The sequence below is a fragment of the Euleptes europaea genome, chromosome 7 (assembly GCF_029931775.1).
Source record: "Euleptes europaea isolate rEulEur1 chromosome 7, rEulEur1.hap1, whole genome shotgun sequence".
Lineage (NCBI taxonomy): Eukaryota > Metazoa > Chordata > Lepidosauria > Squamata > Sphaerodactylidae > Euleptes > Euleptes europaea.
The window spans coordinates 13,808,556-13,827,556 of NC_079318.1; the positions used below are offsets into that span (position 1 = coordinate 13,808,556).

Here is a 19,001-nt window from a genome sequence, read left to right on the forward strand (position 1 = left end):
TTAATCAGTGCTTCGGTGTTATTTTCATCTGAAACATTATTTGGCTCCTTTAAAATATTATATTATTTGAAAGGCACTCTTGGATCAAGCACCGGAGTTACTGGCAGTCTGCCACACACAGCTCGTGTAGCAACTCCATTTGTAATTACTTTGCCAGCATGATTTACTTGGTTAACGCTCCTTGCATCTCAGAACCTTTTTTCTAACATGCTGAAATGATTATTAGCCTCTGTCGGGAACCCCTCATTTCTATTGTGGGGAGAGGTCAAATTTGAATCTCTTGGTATAAAAGCAAAGGAATAATACAAGGATTCAGGATACATAACACTTGCATGTAACACAGGTTCCATGAATTTGTTTCACTAAAGAACAAAAAGGTTGGCATGTTTCTTACAAGACAAGCAAAAAAGCAGTAAATACTACATGGGGAAAGAAATGAATCTTATATGTATTCCCTCTGTTTGGGAGGGGCAAACTGCTCTTCAAAATCAAATGTGAAACTGGTTTTAGAAATAAAGGAATTTATTTTACTGGCCTCTATATTTACAAGCAGAAATGTAGAAAAAAGATGTATGACATTTATTTGGCTATAGTACTTCATTCTGTATGGTAATTAGTTCTGTAAATATGTCAAAAGATTTTTGAGCACCAACTTTTTTTAGGCTGCATGTAGGAAGTGTTGTATTTATTTTATCTTAAGAATCCACTGTATGTGCAATGAAAACCTTTAAGTATCTAAAATAAAAAAGTTTCAGAGGGTAGCCGTGTTGGTCTGCAATAGAACAGTTAGATTCGAGTCCAGTAGTATCTCAGAGACCTCTTTTTGGCCTCTGAGGGTGCTCCTGGTCTCAAATCTAAAATAAAAAGAAATTTCTTCAAAGAAAACGAAACTAAAAAAAAAGCTAGCCATAAAGTTGGGAAGTGGTCCAAAAGCAGCATTCATGTTATAACTAATGAGCTTTAGGCCACAAACTGATTATGATCACAGCATAAGAGGATCCTTCACATTTCAGACCCCTAGGGAGTACAATAATCCACAGTCCAGCCAATGTTTCTTCAAGAAGGAAAACCAGCAGTGAACAAGATACATTGCAGTGGACTGGCTGAAGTGAACAGCTTATCATGAGGCCTGTAGTTACAATGTACTTATTCCAAAGCAGACTCAACTATTTGCTAATAGGGGAGAGACTGTGGCTCAGTGGTAGAGCATCTGCTTGGCATGCAGAAGGTCCTAGGTTCAATCCCCGGCATCTCCAGTTAAAGGGACTAAGCAGGTAGGTGATCTGCCTGAGACCCTGGAGAGCTGCTGCCGGTCTGAATAGACAATACTGACTTTGATGGACCAAGGTCTGATTCAGTATAAGGCAGCTTCATTTGTTCATTTCCATGGGTTTACTAGTGGTAGGACGGAATGGCCCCATTTATCATTCTAAAAACATGACCATCTTCTTCCTTGAACATCAGCATTTTTTCATTGGACAACTTCCAAAATTATAAGGAAAACTGGTGGGAGGAAGGGGAGAATCCACAGAAGCATCCAAACATACTTAAAATGTAATGAAAGGCAAGTGAGAAGCTGTAGTAGCCTGCTGTATATTGGCCATCCTATTTGCTAAAATATTCAGTAGATAAAAAGATCTGAGCATGAGGATATCATCTAGCATGGTATAGTGGTTTGGAGCGATGGAGTCTGATCTGGAGAACAGGGTTTGATTCCCTGCTCCTCCACATGAGTGCGGAGGCTAATGAACTGGGTTGGTTTCCCCACTCCTACACATGAAGCCAGCTGAGTGACCTTGGGCAAGTTACAGCTCTGTTAGAGCTCTCTCAGTCCCACCTACCTCACAGGGTGTCTGTTATGGGGAGGGGAAGGGAAGGTGATTGTAAGCCGGTTTGAGTCTCCCTTAAGTGGTAGAGAAAGTTGGCATATAAAAAACCAACTCTTCTTCTCTTCTTCATCTGAGACCGAAGACTCGATTCAATCATTTCAAAAGGCGTTACGCCAAGCTTGCATTAGCACAAATGACACATGCTCAAGTACCACAGGGTAAAAAAAAAAGCCGAACTCCTACCAGACTCAGCTAAAAAAGATGCACAAATGCCCTGAAAAAAGGCCACAAAGATACAGCGCAGGAAGAAAAATAACCAGCAATTACTACCGACAAAGTCATGTCAGAGCAAAAGAAAGACCACATGCAGAGAGAGAGAATGAGAACAGTCAAACGCCAGTGAGCACCCTCCCTTCAGGCATGTATTGCTCTTACAACATTCAATCAGAAGGACACATCATCCGGTACCACAAAGAACATTACAAAAAGGACACACAGTCCATCACAGACCCATCAGATAGCATCCCATATTCATACATAAGGAATCACATCTCTGCAATCAGTGTGCCAGAACTGGTGTGGTATACGGTGTTCGACGACAATCTGAGTGATCCCCACTTTGCCATAAAGCTCACAGGGTGGTGATCTTGGGCCAGTCATTCCCTTTCTTGCTAATCTACTTCATAGGGCTTTAGTGAAGATAAAGTGGGGAAGGAAGCAGCATGCCTCAGCTCCTTGGGGAAAGGCCAGATAAAAATGAGATTGAAAGAAAGCCAACACACAGCAGCAACCTCCAAGACCAAAAGAGGAGCTTGTTGCTAGCAAAAGGCAAGGCACAATGGAAGCACAAGGCTCAAGCAGCTAAGCCAAAGCACAGGTCCAGCTTGTTCTCCTTCTCTACAGATAAGAGGGGAATAAATGACAATCGCAAGACTATCTGTAGACCCAATCAGGTTTTTTTTTTACACAAAGATAGTCTACTATTTCCAGTTAATAGCAAAGAGGAAGAATGTAAATAATTCTGATAGTCTCTAGACCAGAGGTCCTCAACCTTTTTGAACCTGTGGGCACCTCTGGAATTCTGACACAGGGTGGTGGGCACAGCCCCAAAATGGCTGCCACAAGAGGCGGAGCCAACCCACAAAATGTCAGGGAGTGAGGTCATGCACAACTGTAATAGTAACTCTTCAACATTTTAGGCAGAAGTTCTGTTTAACAGGACACCTTTTAAAATGAATATGAAGTTTAAAACTAAGTTCTTGAATACAGTTTATCTTCAGTCACACAGTGAGGATCCTTGTGCTGTGGTGGATAGCGGCCGCCAAAGCAACCTTTTAAAAATCTACACAAAACAGAAGATAGCTAATGGCCAATCAGAAGCCCTGCTCCATCTGGCTCTGCCCACTTTCTCTGAAGTGGCTAGACAGAGATTGCTAGCTAATCTACAGCACTGAGGATGAGAAAATGATGGTCATGCATTCATTAGTACTTGGATTGCTACATTACATACAAAAGCTTGAGCAATATTGCCAATCCAAATTAATCCCCATTCTCTTGTGCTAACCAAAACAACAAAAACCAAGATAATGCGATACCTAATGTGCCATGATATAACCAAATAAACTATGAGAAATCCCCCTTGGTTCTGTTATCTCTGGATCACCGTTCGGTTAGTAAATCTGTTTCATTAAATAAAGAAAAGGCTCCATACCAGCATCCCAGAGTTAATCGATTACACTTATTTGGCACATTTACATACTGCTTTTCTTCCAAGCAGCTCAAAATTGTGCATGTATAGCTCGCTCACTGCATCTTCATCTGCACCACTGACAGAGGGACAGCAAGCAAGCACCCAAGGGAACACAGTGAGCTCAAAATTCTAGCAGGAATTTTAAATTAATTTTCCACATTCAAAATCCTTCCTCAGACTGGCCCACTTTGGGGTAACAGCTACAACATTTGTCTTTTGAAAAGCCATTAGAAAAGCAACATTTCCACAGTACTAATAATGACTATTTGATAACTTTATGCCAGAAGCATACGAAAAATATACATAACATACAAATATTGTGTTGAAATTCTAATTCAGAATTAATTGGGAAGCAGTAATTGAGTAAAATACTTAACAATGGGAACAGACGTCCCTATTCTGATTAGGACACACTGTTTACTCGGCACCATTGAGAAAATTTATAGTTTGCATTGTGTTAGTCACTTCCACATCTGCCTCAACAAAGCTTGTTTGGCTCCAATGCTATTACTGCTTGGGAGAGTTTTTCAAAGCAACATTCGAGTATCAGTCTGTAGCAGTTGAGCTAGAAAGGACTGGGCCAATTTAGATTTATAAAAATGATATTGGTTCATTTTTTTTCTCCTGCTGCTACCAAGCATAATCTTCAAGTATACATTCCTACTAAGCATTTCACAGATCTCTAAAACCTCTACCTACATCTTGTGTCAAGGATAATAGGCTACTAATCAATTTGCAAAAGCAGCTTTTCAGCTTACATTCCCTCTCTGGGCATCTGACAGTTATTTTACAACCCTCGAAGTGCCAGTCTGATCAACAACAGTGCCTAGTGCTAGGAATCCATGTAATTTTGTTTGCTTGGGAGAGTTTTCTTACATCATAGGAATCACTAGACAAAGCCAGTCTACATACTCTTATTATAATAGAGCATATATCAAATATCTGCAAATATCAGCAACGGCAATCCAAAGCTCATCGAAATCTGAGTAAAACTACATTCCCAGTGATTTCTGAGACGTCGAGTCATCCCTCTGCACAAAGGAAAGGATTAATAGCCTTGAAGTGAATATTGTCCAGGGACAGAAACAGGATTTCCCTCTTCCCCCCTTGGCTATCAAGCGTCAAACTGTCAAGGAACAGCACAACTGATAACCACACTCCAAGAAGATACCAGCTGCAGTACTGTGGACCATCGTCAGACTGGGATTAGATGCCTCTTTGTGGTTACACAAGTCTGAGAGTGAAGGCACCAGGACTGGAAAGGGCATGAGTCCAACATAGATACTGAAACTACACCAAGAATTTAGTGAAGGAAAAACAGCCTTGTGGTGGATTTAATAGACTAGCTCTCAGGAGACACTATGGAACGATGCAGAATTTAGTGAAGGAAAAACAGCCTTGTGGTGGATTTAATAGACTAGCTCTCAGGAGACACCATGGAACGATGCAGTCACAGCGTCAGGATTCTCGTAAGGATTCAGGAGCATCCCCAAGCTCAAGGGGGAGAAGGCAGGCAACCAGGACCCCAAAATTTTAGTTAACAGCAATATCTGCATCAATGCAGTAATCTAACAAATTGAAACTGTGGAACAGAGGTTATTAAAATTAATATTGCACTTACAAAAGATTTAATTTGCTGACTGCGCTAATGAAATAAGAATATCTTCAGTACATGGGGATATCCATATTCTTATTAAATTCACAAAAGCACTTATTTTTACATATGCTTTATGACCCGAGATACTTAAGAGACAGAAAACAACTACCACCAGGCCTAATGTGAAATAACTGTCATGATCTACATCAACCTTTCATTGTCTTGCAAATCACTGATAAGAAAATTGATGGATTATGAAGAACTATTTTAATTTAATATTTTCTTGTTATTTTATTCATTTTCCTTCTAGAATCCAAGACTATGTACTTCTATCTTGATTTTAAAATACAGCACAGTTAATTTGATTTTCATCCAGCAATAAATATTTATTTAGTGTGGAATTTACTTCAAAATCTTAAACTGTTGTGCGCAACTTTAGTTCTAATACATCCATTCCTGTTAAAGAATTAAAGGAACTCCATGCCCACATAATCAGACTCTACATTCAACATCTTATTCCATGACAGTGTGTCTGAAGTTACGGTATCTGGTTCTTATCGTAAGAGTTAAAACAGACTCACCTCTGGCTTGGGAATAAAAGCTTGGCCAGGAATTGTAAAACAATTGTGAACTGTACACAGATACTGAGACATGATAGAAAGTCTGCTACGCTGCCGGGATCCTGTGCTAGCTGTCAGCCTCTGTGGAAGAAAGCAGAAGAGTTATTGCAAATGAATTCATCCAGGCTTATCAAACAGTAAGTTGTACTGGTTTATTTTATTTTTACTTCTGTTTTCGTTTGTATCAAATATAAATCTAATTAAGATATTACAACCTGTTCTCTAGCTACATATACAAAATTTTTTTAATTATTCTTACAACTAAAAAATCAAACTTTTCTCTATCATACCTACATTCTTATTCTTCTACTCTTCAAACCCACAAATCATCAATTCGTTCTTTTCCATATTACGCAAAAAGTCCATAAATGGTTTCCAATTTTCCACAAAGATACGTTATTTTCTCTGATCAAAGCAGTCAGTTTGGCCGTTTCTGCTAATTCTAACATCTTGACAAGCCATTCTTCTATTGCAGGTATATATGGATGTTTCCACTTTTGCGCATATAATATTCTTGCTGTACTGGTTTAAAAAACAAAAATAGAAAGTATCCTAACCAAAGGTATCATTTAATATTTGTTTGAATTAATTATACTGTGCAATTAAAAAAATGAAGGCCTGATCAGCACTTCAGAAGTGCTAACAGACCTCTAGACAGAACATGGGCACAATGACCTAAATGACAGACAGCACTATGAAGCAGCACTCGCTTAAACCTTTATTTGGGGGGGGGGATGGTTCCTAGAAAGAATGTGACTTGGAAAGAAGGCTCCTGCGGCTCACCGGAATCATAACATCAAACTAGAAGACATTTCAATGTTTCACAAACAGTCTTTCATCTAATTTTCTGTCCTAGTATAGTGCCTACACAGTCAGTATAGAAATACACACTAGAAATTCTAGCACAAAGTTTCTATGAAAGCAGAAAGCATAAGCCAGAGAAGGATCAGCAAATAAAAACTGGCTTGCAGTAATTATTTTTTTTAGCAGAAGGACAATATTCACGTGCCTTTAACTGAACTTAATATTAACAGCTATTAGCCTCAATTATAGTGAAGGAACTGCTCAGTGTCACCAACAAGGAGTCTCCATAACCTTATTTCTTTCTTTTCAAGACTCTCTATTTTTTATGCTAGACAACAGCTAGACAACTACCTTTGTACATCACATACTATGACAATATTATTTACTTACAATGTAAATATTACATAACACGGGTCAAACTTCTGCCAGTGAAGAAGGGTGTGGAATTTTTTTTGCCAAACCCCTACCCAAACTGCAGATTCCCATATCACACCTACTGCTGCTCTTTGAGATCCCAATGCCCAGGAAAACATTTCAAGGATGGCTATAGCAGGACTAGAGGGAGAAAAGTCACTGCTCTGAGTACTGATGCAAAGTGAGTACTTTGTACCCAACCCAATAACCCCCACCCAAAAAGTCCTTTCAGAATAAGACTCAAAGAAAAAATCAGAGACCATCATATGAGAAAAAGTAGTACTAGAAGAACTTCAACAGCAGTTACCAAAACCAGTTTGTTCTGTTGCCATGATCACGTCAATGCATTTCCTGTAGATTTAGGCCTTTTCAACTAACTACAAGAAACTTACTGTGAATGCTATTTTGCATCTCATTTAAGCTACGTTACGTGCAGAAACACTATAATCTGCATGTCACGTATTAAGAAAAAGGACTTGATAGCACATACAGCTGGTTACAGCTATATAAAGCACAGACTGCACTTAAGTTCTCAACTCTTTGTATTTCCTTTTCATCACTAACAAACTGTTCTCCATTTCCAACCATTTTTAGATTTGGAAGCCTAATCTGTTAGCCCTATCACTAAGCACAGAATAGCAGCTCACACCATCAATTATTTTAGAGAACTGAACAGGAGCTTTTGTGCCAAAAACAACATGGACTGAGAGCTGATAAAAGGAGGTCTGCTTTGCCAGACAACTGCAGTGTATAGATAGCTTGGCTCAGATGATCCCTTCACTTTGACTAGAACATCTATGTATCAAATTTTGAACCTGGCTCCTGAGTATGGATAAAACAAATCTGTTCAACAGGGACAGGGACAGAAAGACGAAATGTTTCTACAAAACCAGGGTGTGTGTGTGTGTGCAGGTTTGCAATTTAAAAAATTTTTAAATGGGGGAAAGGACATTTCAAAATGTTAAAATAGCAAAATCTCATGAGCTTTACTTTCAAAGATCAACAACCATTTTGGATACCCTAGGTCAGGGGTGTCAAACTCATTTGTTACAAGGGCCAGATATGACATTAATGTCACTTGGCCAGGCCAAGCCACGCCAAGCCATGGCTCACCAGCCCAGATCGAGAGTGGGTGGTGGTGGTGGCTGCCTTGGCTGGTGAGCCTGCATCCGGCTCGCCAGTACAGATCAGGACTGGGGGAGTGACCGTCTTGGCTGGCTCATGGGCTAGATAAAAGCTCTGAAGGGACCGAATTTGGCCCACAGGCCGTGTATTTGACACCTCTGCCCTAGGTAATCCAAACTGGCTGCAGTAGTTTCATTTTGGAAGCTGAGATGAACTGGGAAGCGGAGAGGAAAAGCTAGCCAACATCCATCAAAGTCATTGGTTGTACAGGTCAGAATGATGCTACTCACAAGTGATGCTCCCTTAAGTTCCCATGTGCTGTCAGGGCACACTGCTTTGCTAGTGGGAAAGCTTACTCCAGGATAATGATACCCTTGGGTCAGCAGAACCCTTATGCTGACTGAACAGGGCTTGTGCAAGGAGCAAAAGTAGTTGATCAGAAGGTATACTAAAGGCAACACAGCGCTTAGGAGCTCTTGATCAGTGTTTGTTCTCACTCCTGATGGTATAACATTACCCATGCAAAACAAACTTTGTAATTTAAAAACACTTCCACTGGAATTCATTAACAGCTCCAGACAATTGTCCACACTCTTCCTCATTATCTCCCTGCAATGAACAATTGAATTCTAGCTTCTCAGCCTTTTGGCTAAGATCAAGTGTAGTATCAATGCAGGCAATCATGGCATACCCTCAGCAGTGCAGAAGATCTGCTAGGGAAAATAGATTTCACATATCAGGTTGCATGGCACTATTTATCTATTGGATTTTTTTTTAGTAGCCACTCACCCGAGAGGTCTCGTGGAGACTTAAAACAACATCACTATAAATCAGTTGAAAACCAACAAAATCAAACAATACATACAGTTTTTAAATATATGACTCAGCACCATACTATTGTCAAACCAACCAGAGCAACTGCTTAACTTCCAAAGCCCAAACCGAACAAGCTGACCTTACAAGCCCTGCAGAAACTAAGCAAGTCCCACAGGCATGGGTGTCATCAGAGAGAGCATTCCACAGGGCCAGGGCCATCACTGAGAAAGCTCTTCCCCCAGTAACTCCTAAGTGAACCATCCTGGGGCTGGGCAGCTGCAAGAGGCCCCGAGAGGACAATTGAAGAGGGTGTGGAGGGATGTAAAGGGAGAGGTGGTCCTGTAGGTATGAGGGTTTCATACCATACAGGGCTTTAAAAGTTATCCTCAATACACAGAGCAGGGGTCACTGGGTGTGTGCGTGGGGGGTGTAGTTGTGAATTTCCTGCAGGGGGATGGACTAGATGACCTTGGATGTCCCCTTCCAACTCTATGATCTTCCACACTACCTACTACTTGATTTATGGAGGATGGGAATGTTTAGTCTGGAAAAGAGGAGGTTGAGGGTGGACATGATTGCTCTCTTTGAAGGGCTGTCACTTAGAGGAGGGCAGGGAGCTATTCCTGTCAGCAGTAGGATAGGACTCGTAATAGTGGGTTTAAATAGTGAGTGGAAAGTACCAGCTGGATATCAGGAAAAATTTTTTTACAGTAAGAGTTGTTCGACAGAGGAATCTGCTACCTAGGGAGGTGGTGAGCTCCCCCTCACTGGCAGTCTTTAAGCAGAGGCGGACAAACACTTGTCAGAGATTCTCTAGGCCAGGGGTGGGGAACGTCAGGCCCGGGGGCTGTTTAAGGCCCGCGAAATCATTTGGTCTGGCCCTTCGTGGGTCCTGGCAGATCTCTAGCTCAGAATGATCTAAGACTGGCGATCCGCCCCCTCCCGCGGACAGGAATAGCCTCTATTCAAGGCAGATGTGAGTTTGTTTTGCTGAGAAAAGGAACCTTTTTTTCCCCTTGCCGAAGAGTCATCAGCTATGGAGCTACTAGGACTGCCCAAGAAACTTTGTTAACCCTTTCCCACCTGAGCCGTGGAGAAACGTATTCAGTCTGTACTACAAGAGGGCTGGGGGCGGAAGTGGTGACAATGGAGGGGTTAAAGGAAGCAGGGCCAGAATGCGCAGGGGGGGAGTTTTTAGCCAGTGTGTCCTCATTTCATCCCTGCAGGCAGAGGTAGCAGGAGCCGGCTATAGAATCCGGCCCTGACCATGTGGAGCAGGAGCAACTCTGGCGTGTGGCTGGATGGCTGCACCCAGCTGGTGCAACAGACCATCCTGTGCTACCAGGTGGGCGAGTGCACCACCGGTTGGATGCCTGCCTGCTTGCCTGCGCCGGGAGGGTCATCTGGGGCAGCTGCCTGCTTGGGGCTTGGTCAGCTAATTTTAAAGTTTATAATATTATTTGGCCCGCGAATGATGTTATAAATATCCAAATGGCCCTTGGTGGAAAAAAGGTTTCCCACCCCTGCTCTAGGCTGATCCTGCATTAAGCAGGGGGTTGGACTAGATGGCCTGTATGGCCCCTTCCAACTCTATGATTCTATTCTATGACTCTATGCCAGTTACTGAATCTGAGACTTCCTACACGCAAAACAGACATTTATTTGCAACGTTTATATCCCACCTTTGTCTTCACAAGGGCCACCAAGGTGGTACCAATTGAAAACATACAAGATAAAATCACATTTTAAAACCATTTAAATCAATCCCAACTAAACACACATTAAAACAAATTAAACAAAGAGTTAAAATATGCATGAAGACATAAAAGCAGCAATTAAATAGTTGGAAGGAAGGAACACTGCGGGAATGCCAAACGAAACAAAAGTCCTCACCCGCTGGTGGAAGATGGCAACAGTAGGGTACAGATGAATCTCCCTGGAGAGAGAGTTCTAGAGCTGTGGTGACATGACTGAGAAGGCCCTCTCCCGGGTTGCCACCCGCCTAACCTCAGAAGGCGGGGGCACCCGAAGCAGGACTTCCGAAGATGACTGCAGTGGTCAGGTGGGTTCACAAGGGTGTAGGCAATCCTTCAGGTATGTTGGTCCCAAACCATATATGGCTTTGAAGGTTAAGACCAGCACTTTGAATTGTGCCCAGTAAAAATTGGGAGCCAGTGTAGATGGGCCAAGACTGGAGTGATACGGTTCCTACAACCCACTCCAGTCAACATCCTGGCTGCAGCCCCACATAGAAAGCATTGCAGTAAGCTAGACTTAACCAGGGCATATACCACAGTGGCCAGATCTTTTCTGCCCAGGAAAGGCTGCAGCTGGCTAACCAGTCGAAGCTGGTAAAAGGCACTCTGGCCACTGCTGCCACCTGCTTATCCAGCAGCAGGCCTGGTTCCAAAAGCACCCCCTTCAAGGGGAGTGCAACTCCATCCAGAATAGGTGACACTTTAAATCCCGGGCCACACCTTCTGCCCACTAGTAGCAGTTCCAACTTGTTGAGATTAAGCTTCAGTTTATTAGCCCGCATCCATTCCAACACTGCCTGCAGGCACCAGTTCACGTTTCTACAGCCTCCCTGGGATCAGTGGAAGCATTAGATAGAGCCGAGCGTCATCCACACATTGGTGACAACCCAGCCCCAATCTCCACACCCAGTGGTTTCATGTAGATGTTGAAGAGCACAGTGGACAAGACAGAACACTGTGGGACCCCACAGGCCAAGGGGCTAAAAAGCAGTCCACCCCAGCACCACCTACTGAAATCTACCTTCCAGGTAGGACCAGAACCACAGCTTCTCACAGAAGTCAGAATCTATAGACTTCCCAATAATACTTCTGTACTTGCAGAATCCATTTTGGGACTTTTGTATTAACAAAGCCTATGAAACTAAGCTAGACCAAAAATGCTCTCTCTCTCTCTCACACACACACACACACATTTTGAGATGACTGGAGAAAAATGAAGATAATGGAAAGAGCAGTAAACTTAGTACAAGAACTAGTTCCAAAAATAGAAATTTACAGTGCTATCCAATGCAATACTTATTTCTATTTAATGGGTCTTATTCCCAGGAAAGTATAATTTCACTGTTAGCTTCTATCAAGCATTTCTTTATTTACAAATTTTAGTCTTTTCCAGTTTAGAAATGTTTAATAAGTCAACAGGCGAACTTACCTCCCCTACTTCCTTCTGAAATGTTAGAGTCATCTGTGTCCTACCATAACTAAATGGACCATTCCTTTCAGATACATTCTCAAGCCACTTGATTATTAGTGGGGTTGAAACACTGAAAGGTAGATTTCCAATAATATGTATGTCTGGGGGATCTGTAAGAAAAGAGAAAGAAAGAAAAAGGGTCAGTGACTGCCTGGTACAAAAGTATTCTCAACATTAATGCAAGCATGCAATACACATTACCATTCTGCAGCACACAAACTATGCATGTTCCTAGCCCTTATTAAACAATACACAATAAAATAAACCTCAAAAATGCAAGGTTATCTTTTGGGTTATACCTACATGCCGAGGGCACAACATTGGAATAAGATGACAATGGCATCCTAATCTATGATCATCTATGGTTTCTCTGTAACTGTATAATAAGTCACAATTTGTCATTACTTCTGTCAGTACATACAAGATAAACATCAACAGTTGTGTAAATTTAGTAGTTGTATAAGAACTATAAATCCCTTCTCCAAACCATCAACATATAGAGGTGATGACTGTGCAGAAACGATAGCCTCATGTACCATACGAAAAATGCAGTGTTCCCTTCCCCCCTCAAGAAAGAAAATGGAAAGTGGCGAGAAGAGTCTCTAGTAAATGGAACCAGAAAATTCAAATTCATATATTGGCTACAGAACTGCAGATGAGGACTGTATGGTGAAGCACCTTATAACCACGCAACCCAGCACAAACAAGTAAAGAAAGAAAAGTGAAGTAGGAACTTCTCACCCTTCATACCTCTAATTATTTCAACAACTGGAGACTCTAAGCTGCCAAATAATAATGCAACCAAGTGTCAGAATTCCTTGATAGCCACTTTGTGGAAGCAAGCCAAAAACAAGCACACTGGTAGTCATGGAGATAAATATTAAAACGAGATCTCTAGTTACACTGAACACATGAAGCTGCCTTACACTGAGTCAGACTGTTGGTCTATCAAGTTAATATTGCCTACTGTGATAGTACTGGCTCCCAGGGTCACATCACCTGATCCCTTTAACTAAAGATACCAGGGACTGAACCTGGGACCTTCTGTATGCAAATCAGATGCTCCACCATTAAATCACAGTCCCACACCATTACTTTGAATATATTTATTAAAATTATTAAAATTAAAAAGGTGTTCTGGTTCCAACGTACTTACCATCTTCCCATTCCTTCTTAAGATGCTGTGGAAAAGCTTTTGCCAACTTGTATGTCAAAATATCCCCATGAACAATACGAACTTTTCCTGGAGCTGCATCAGACAGCATCTGAGATTTTCAAAGAAAGAAAATTTAGGTTAGTTAACAGCTAATCAGACCCTAAGATGAAAAGTATTCCAACCAGGTAAGCATGCCATCAATAAAACTAAAGAAAATACTACCTTTCACAAATAGCATACACAACTTTAAGACTTTATGAAAACCACTACTCATGCCTCATGAATAAATGGAGTGGAACTTCATCAACAGAGCAGTTTCTATAACTTTTGCCTGAAACAAACACATATTATTTTTCTCCCAAAGATACATGTTTTATAAAATACAAGTACCTCTTTTCAGCATTAACAAATGACGTTTCTTCAGAACACTAAACAACCTTGTTAATAGTTCCTTGTTAATAGTTCCTACAAGTCTGTTCACCGATGACTCATTCCTATATTCTAGATAATGAAATTGTACATAAGTCTGGGGCTTTCAAACAGAATGAATATTCATCAAAACTCAGGATGTGTTCATCATCATAAACCCTGAAATTCAAAGGAACAGGGGGGCTGATGGTGTCATAGGTGAAGGTCCAATAGCTGCGCTAACAGTAGTACCTGCCACACATTACTAGGTACATACTACACATAGAGTTGTCAACAACCTGGGGAAAAAGCACCCTGCTCCTTTAATAGAGGTTTAATATGTGGAAATGGGCAGGGGACACTTTTCATGGAATGCAGGTTAATAATATCCCATTAGGCCTCTACAAGAGACATATTTTCTCCAGGCAACCCTAACCACATGTCACCTGTAAGTACTAACTATCATGTGGTTTTGAAGATATGACTACTTAGCAGACTAAAAAATAAAAATAACATGGAAATTAACTAAGTGCTCAAATGAAGTGAGCTTTTAGTGCTAATTATTGCCTCCCACCTCCAATTTACATGTGCGGTAGTGATCACAAGCACTTAGGATCTATAATACAAGTTAGTTGTTGATTTAATTAGTGCACCTACATTCTTCTCTCAAGAGACCTTGCTGGGCTCAAGACTGTAGGGTAGGAAAACTGGGAGTGAGTGGGGAGACAGGAATTAGTCAGGGCCTTAATTACTACAATGGGAAGTTCCAAAGTTGCACCTGCCTGCAAATCAGTTCCTCCAACCTAGAAATTGTCCATTAACACTTGGTAGACAAATGTTTATGCTTACTATGGAGTGGAGAATAAACACCCTGAAAATGAGCAGGGTGCTTCCAGTCCTGCCATCCAGGTGACTGATTATTCTTGGCAGATTTATTTAAATCCTCCCAAGGACATTGTTTTCCTGTAGTGAGAGGTAGTGGTGCTTAAGAGCCACCTCAGGTCAGGTCTTTAATGCAGTACCACTTTTTTCTGTTGGAAAAAGGCTCTGGAGTTTAAACCTGCTTGAGCATGATGCCTCTCTAGTCCTTTAGTCCTAACTTAAAAAAATTTTTTTTTGGGGGGGGGAGTTGAAAGAAGCTTGATGGTGGTTTTTCACTGGAGAGTAAAAGGCCCATGCTCAGAGGCATATATTCCTTTACACAGGCAAGGTACAGCAAAGTCAGTTGCAATTACTGGCTAAAACCAGATAGCAAGCTGAGTGAGGTAGTCGAGGTGGAACATGACACATTTCTGAGATAGCACTGCCCTCCCCAACCCTCCCCCCACCCCCAGCTATGTGCCTGTTCAGGACTTCATACAACACTTTTTATTCTGTGGCTCAGACCTAAACAGAAACACAGGAAAGAAAATACCAGGAAAGAAAATACCAAGACCACGGTTACACAGCCCGGATAACCTACAAGAACCAAGAAACACAGCTTTTTGCTCTTTTACAACCATTCTACTTTCAAAATCGTAACTCATTTGGGAATCTCCAGAAAAGTATTTTAATACCTGCAGCCCTGGAATAAAGCGAGGATCTTTTTCAACTAACAGGAGCTCTGCAATGCCAGCATTCAAGATGGATCGTGTGACTGCTCCTGGGCCAGGGCCCACTTCACATACATGGGCATCTTTCAGACTGCCAGCATTTCTCACTATCTTATCTGCAATTAAGAAAACAGCGGCACAGTTTATCTTCTACAAAGCTCATTAAGAGAAACCATTTCTATGACCAACAAGGACTTCACATCAGAATGGTCATCAACTAAGTTAAGTTAAAATCAATTAATGTAATACACAAGACGGGACCCATGAAACTGGTGGGGGAAATTTCACTTGCCTGTCCCCTCCCTGCCATTCTGCCTGTCTGCCCTCCTGCCACCCTCCCTGGCTAACTATAGCCCCCCCCCGCCCTGCTGCTCTTTCCACCCACTCAGCTATCCAACTCATGCTGCAGCAGTTCCTACCATGGCAGCAGATCCAGCAGGTGAGAGGTGAAGTGGGGGGCTGCAGTGGAGGCGCCTGCACATCTTTGCCCACCCCTTTCAGCACCACTGCCTTGGCGGCAGAAGGAGGAGACAGCGCCAGCTTGCACTCCATCCACCTCCAGCATAACCGCCTCAGTAGCAGGCAGGGAAGAAGGAGGCTCCCGTACCGCCTCCCTCACCCCCCCATAGCCATGGTCAGGAGGCATTTGTCTGCATAAACTACTCTCTGTTTTGGGTGTTTTTGTAAACCAAAACCCTTTGCAACTGTCAGCATTTTCTCAAATCCCAACTTTCTTCTACCACAGCTGCATGACATTGACTGCATAGTACAAAGGTCGTGCAAAGGTGTGAACTACTGTACTGCTTGAACTCAAATATTACCATGAATTTATTAATTTATTATTTCCATTTGTTACCCTGCTTTTCCCGGCCAAAGCCAGGCTCAGAGCGGCTTACAGAATATAAAAGTCATATTAATCAATTTGAGTTTCACTGTAATTTTACATCTTAGGTTAGTTCTTCTTTTAATAAAAAATATTCCTGTTGGAATAAAGCAGCTTTCTCAAGTATGCTCACAAGGAAAGGGAACACTTCAGTGGCACAACACAGGTTTTGCACAAACACGTTTCCAGCTCCAATTCCAGCTAAAGAATTTCTAAGCTTTAACCTTAGAGCCACAGTTGGTTGGTTTCAAAATGTTTTATATTTCATTTATGTATGTATTTATACCCTGGTTTTTCCATATAAAAATCTCTAAAGGGGATTTATAATTATACAGTCCTCAAACAAATTACATAATGAAAACCACAAAATTAAAAAAAAAACACTACAAAATCGTGAGCAGAGAAGTATGGATCAAACGACCAGTTAGGAAAAGTTAGAAGCAAGAACAGTCATTAACAACCTTGGAATTTTTTTAAAAATCTGGTCTCTGAAAGTATACAGCACTGGCACCTCCCTAATCTTTTGGGGAAGGACATTCTGTTAACAGGTTCCTACCACAGAAAAAGTGAATTGCTTATTCACCACCAGACTAATTTCTAAAAAAACCTGTAGAAGATTCTCCATCTTAAGTCATACTGGAGAAGGTGGGCCCTTCAGATTCCCTGGTTCTAAACCACTTTTACTTTTGCCATCAAGTCACAGCTGACTTATGGAGACCCCATAGGGTTTTCAAGGCAAGAGATGTTCAAAAGAGTTTCGTCATTGCCAGCCTCTGTGTCACAACTGCGGACTTCCTTGGTGGTCTCCCACATAGCAGGCCAACCCTGCTTAGCTTCCAAGATCTGATGAGATCAAGCTAGCTGGGGCTATCCATGTCAGAGAAAAGCCACACAGGGCTTTATAAAACAAAGCTGGGTCATGCTCAGGAACATACAGAAAAACATCTGAAATCTCTTAACTCTGCCAAGTTAGACAACAACCTGGAGAGAAAGGTTGGGAACATCTTGTTGCCAGCTGAAGAAGGTAGACTGACCTTCTGTTCCTTATTTTTAGCCTGGAAGTCACCAGAGGTGCAAATCAATGTGGTCTTGGTACTCTGTCTCTTACCCATGGCTTGTTGCATGTAGCCCTTGGTGAACCTAATTAGTGAAAACAACACCAGCCAATAATGCTGGAATGTCATATTGCAATGTTTTATTTGTTTTTTCGATTAAGCAGTATTTTTGTACATATTTTGTAAGCCTCTGAGTCTGCAGATGGAGATAAAAGTTTATCTCCACTGATGAGCATAAATTCCTAAATTTAAAAAAATCTCAGTGTGTTAACATTGCTCCTGTGTTCTGAACAAAGTGAAGTTTCTGAATAGTTTTCCAGGACAGGCCCATATATAACAGCAATCTAACCTGGACATTATAAACATGTGGAACTCTGTCTAGGAAAGGCCACAGCTGACCCACAACGTAAGCTGGTAAAATACCTTGTGCCAGAGATATTACCTGAGCATCCAAATTAAGCATTAGATCTTGATCTGAAAATTGATCTGAGATTAATGCAACCCCATCAAGGATAGACAGAAACCCATTTTCCAAAATCACTAAATGATCTAGCTTCAGTTTATAAACTTTAATTCAACCCATGACCAATTACAGGCATTGGTTAAGTATTTCTACTACCTCTGTGGCTCAGATGAAGAGGAGTTAAGCTGGCAGTCATTACCACACTGACAGCATCTCGTCTCCAATATATTTCACCAGCAGTTTGATGTAGGCAGTATGCACAGGTTAGAAGAAAAGTACCTCAAGGCATGGGGATGGCATATACATAAACTGGCACATATATAGCCGCCATACTTTTGCATCTAGTTTATCGATCCAGGCAGCAGGTAGTAGTATAGTGTGGGAGAGGAAGAAAATAATATAGGCTTGACTCAGTGCCACAGTTAAGCACAGAAGCCTTCTTGCTTCAGTTGAGGCCACAAACTCCTGCTACCCAAGCCTGCATCCATGCCATAAACTGAAATAAATCAATGGAGTACATGTGCTGGGCTAGACAGACCATTCGCTTGAGTCAACATCAGGAGGCTTCACCTGGTCCTCAGTATATTTTCATACTCTTTGAAAGAACCATATGTGGGAGGGTTGTCAACAGAAAAGATGTTAACATTTGATGCTGCACCACTCACAGCAGTCTGTACTGCGGGAATCAGCATAAGTGAATCCTGAAGCATTATAGACAGTCACGAATATCATAAATATTCCAACATTTAAGTCTCATTTGTAGGCTTTAAAATTATTTCATTCAGCTAAAACAAACATCTATTATCAGAAAACATCTGCGTAAATAAAAATCTGTCTGACGATCTCCAGAAAACCATGATGTTTTTCAATAAAATAACTGAAAAGGGCAACTAACCTGCAAGTCTCAGGTCCAGAAGAAAGTTCTGAGATAACTGCTTTACAGCTCGAAGCTTAAACAGTTTAATAATCTCTCCAATTGTTGGAAGAGGTGGGAGACGGAAAGTAGCCACTTGTTTTGATGCAGCCATAAATCAGAAGGTTTATTCTTTCCCCTAGGAGAACATCAGAACATAGAAATATTAGAATAGAATAGTCAACTATTGAATATTTTCAATTAGACTAGAAACAGAAGACAGGTTTTAATTTTTTTCTGTAAGTGTAATGTAATAGTTTCTTATTTCCAAAGTATGTACTGTGTACAGCAACAGGTTTCTGTAGCATTTATTTTCAGTTTGTTTCATTCTTCTTTTTCATAAAATAT

General features: G+C 41.3%; 1 protein-coding gene across 1 annotated transcript in view; it reads right to left on the reverse strand.

The window, feature by feature from the left end:
- TFB1M (transcription factor B1, mitochondrial) overlaps positions 1-18,785 on the reverse strand; it is a 40,743-nt gene extending 21,958 nt beyond the window's left edge. The window contains exons 1-5 of the mRNA XM_056853269.1: positions 18,636-18,785; positions 15,304-15,455; positions 13,340-13,448; positions 12,142-12,293; positions 5,758-5,877 (exon numbers count right to left, since the gene is read on the reverse strand). Of these exons, the coding sequence (XP_056709247.1) occupies positions 5,758-5,877; positions 12,142-12,293; positions 13,340-13,448; positions 15,304-15,455; positions 18,636-18,768 (666 nt within the window). The 5' untranslated portion in view covers positions 18,769-18,785. The remainder of the gene's footprint in view (positions 1-5,757; positions 5,878-12,141; positions 12,294-13,339; positions 13,449-15,303; positions 15,456-18,635) is intronic.
- Between the last annotated feature and the right edge of the window lie 216 nt (positions 18,786-19,001).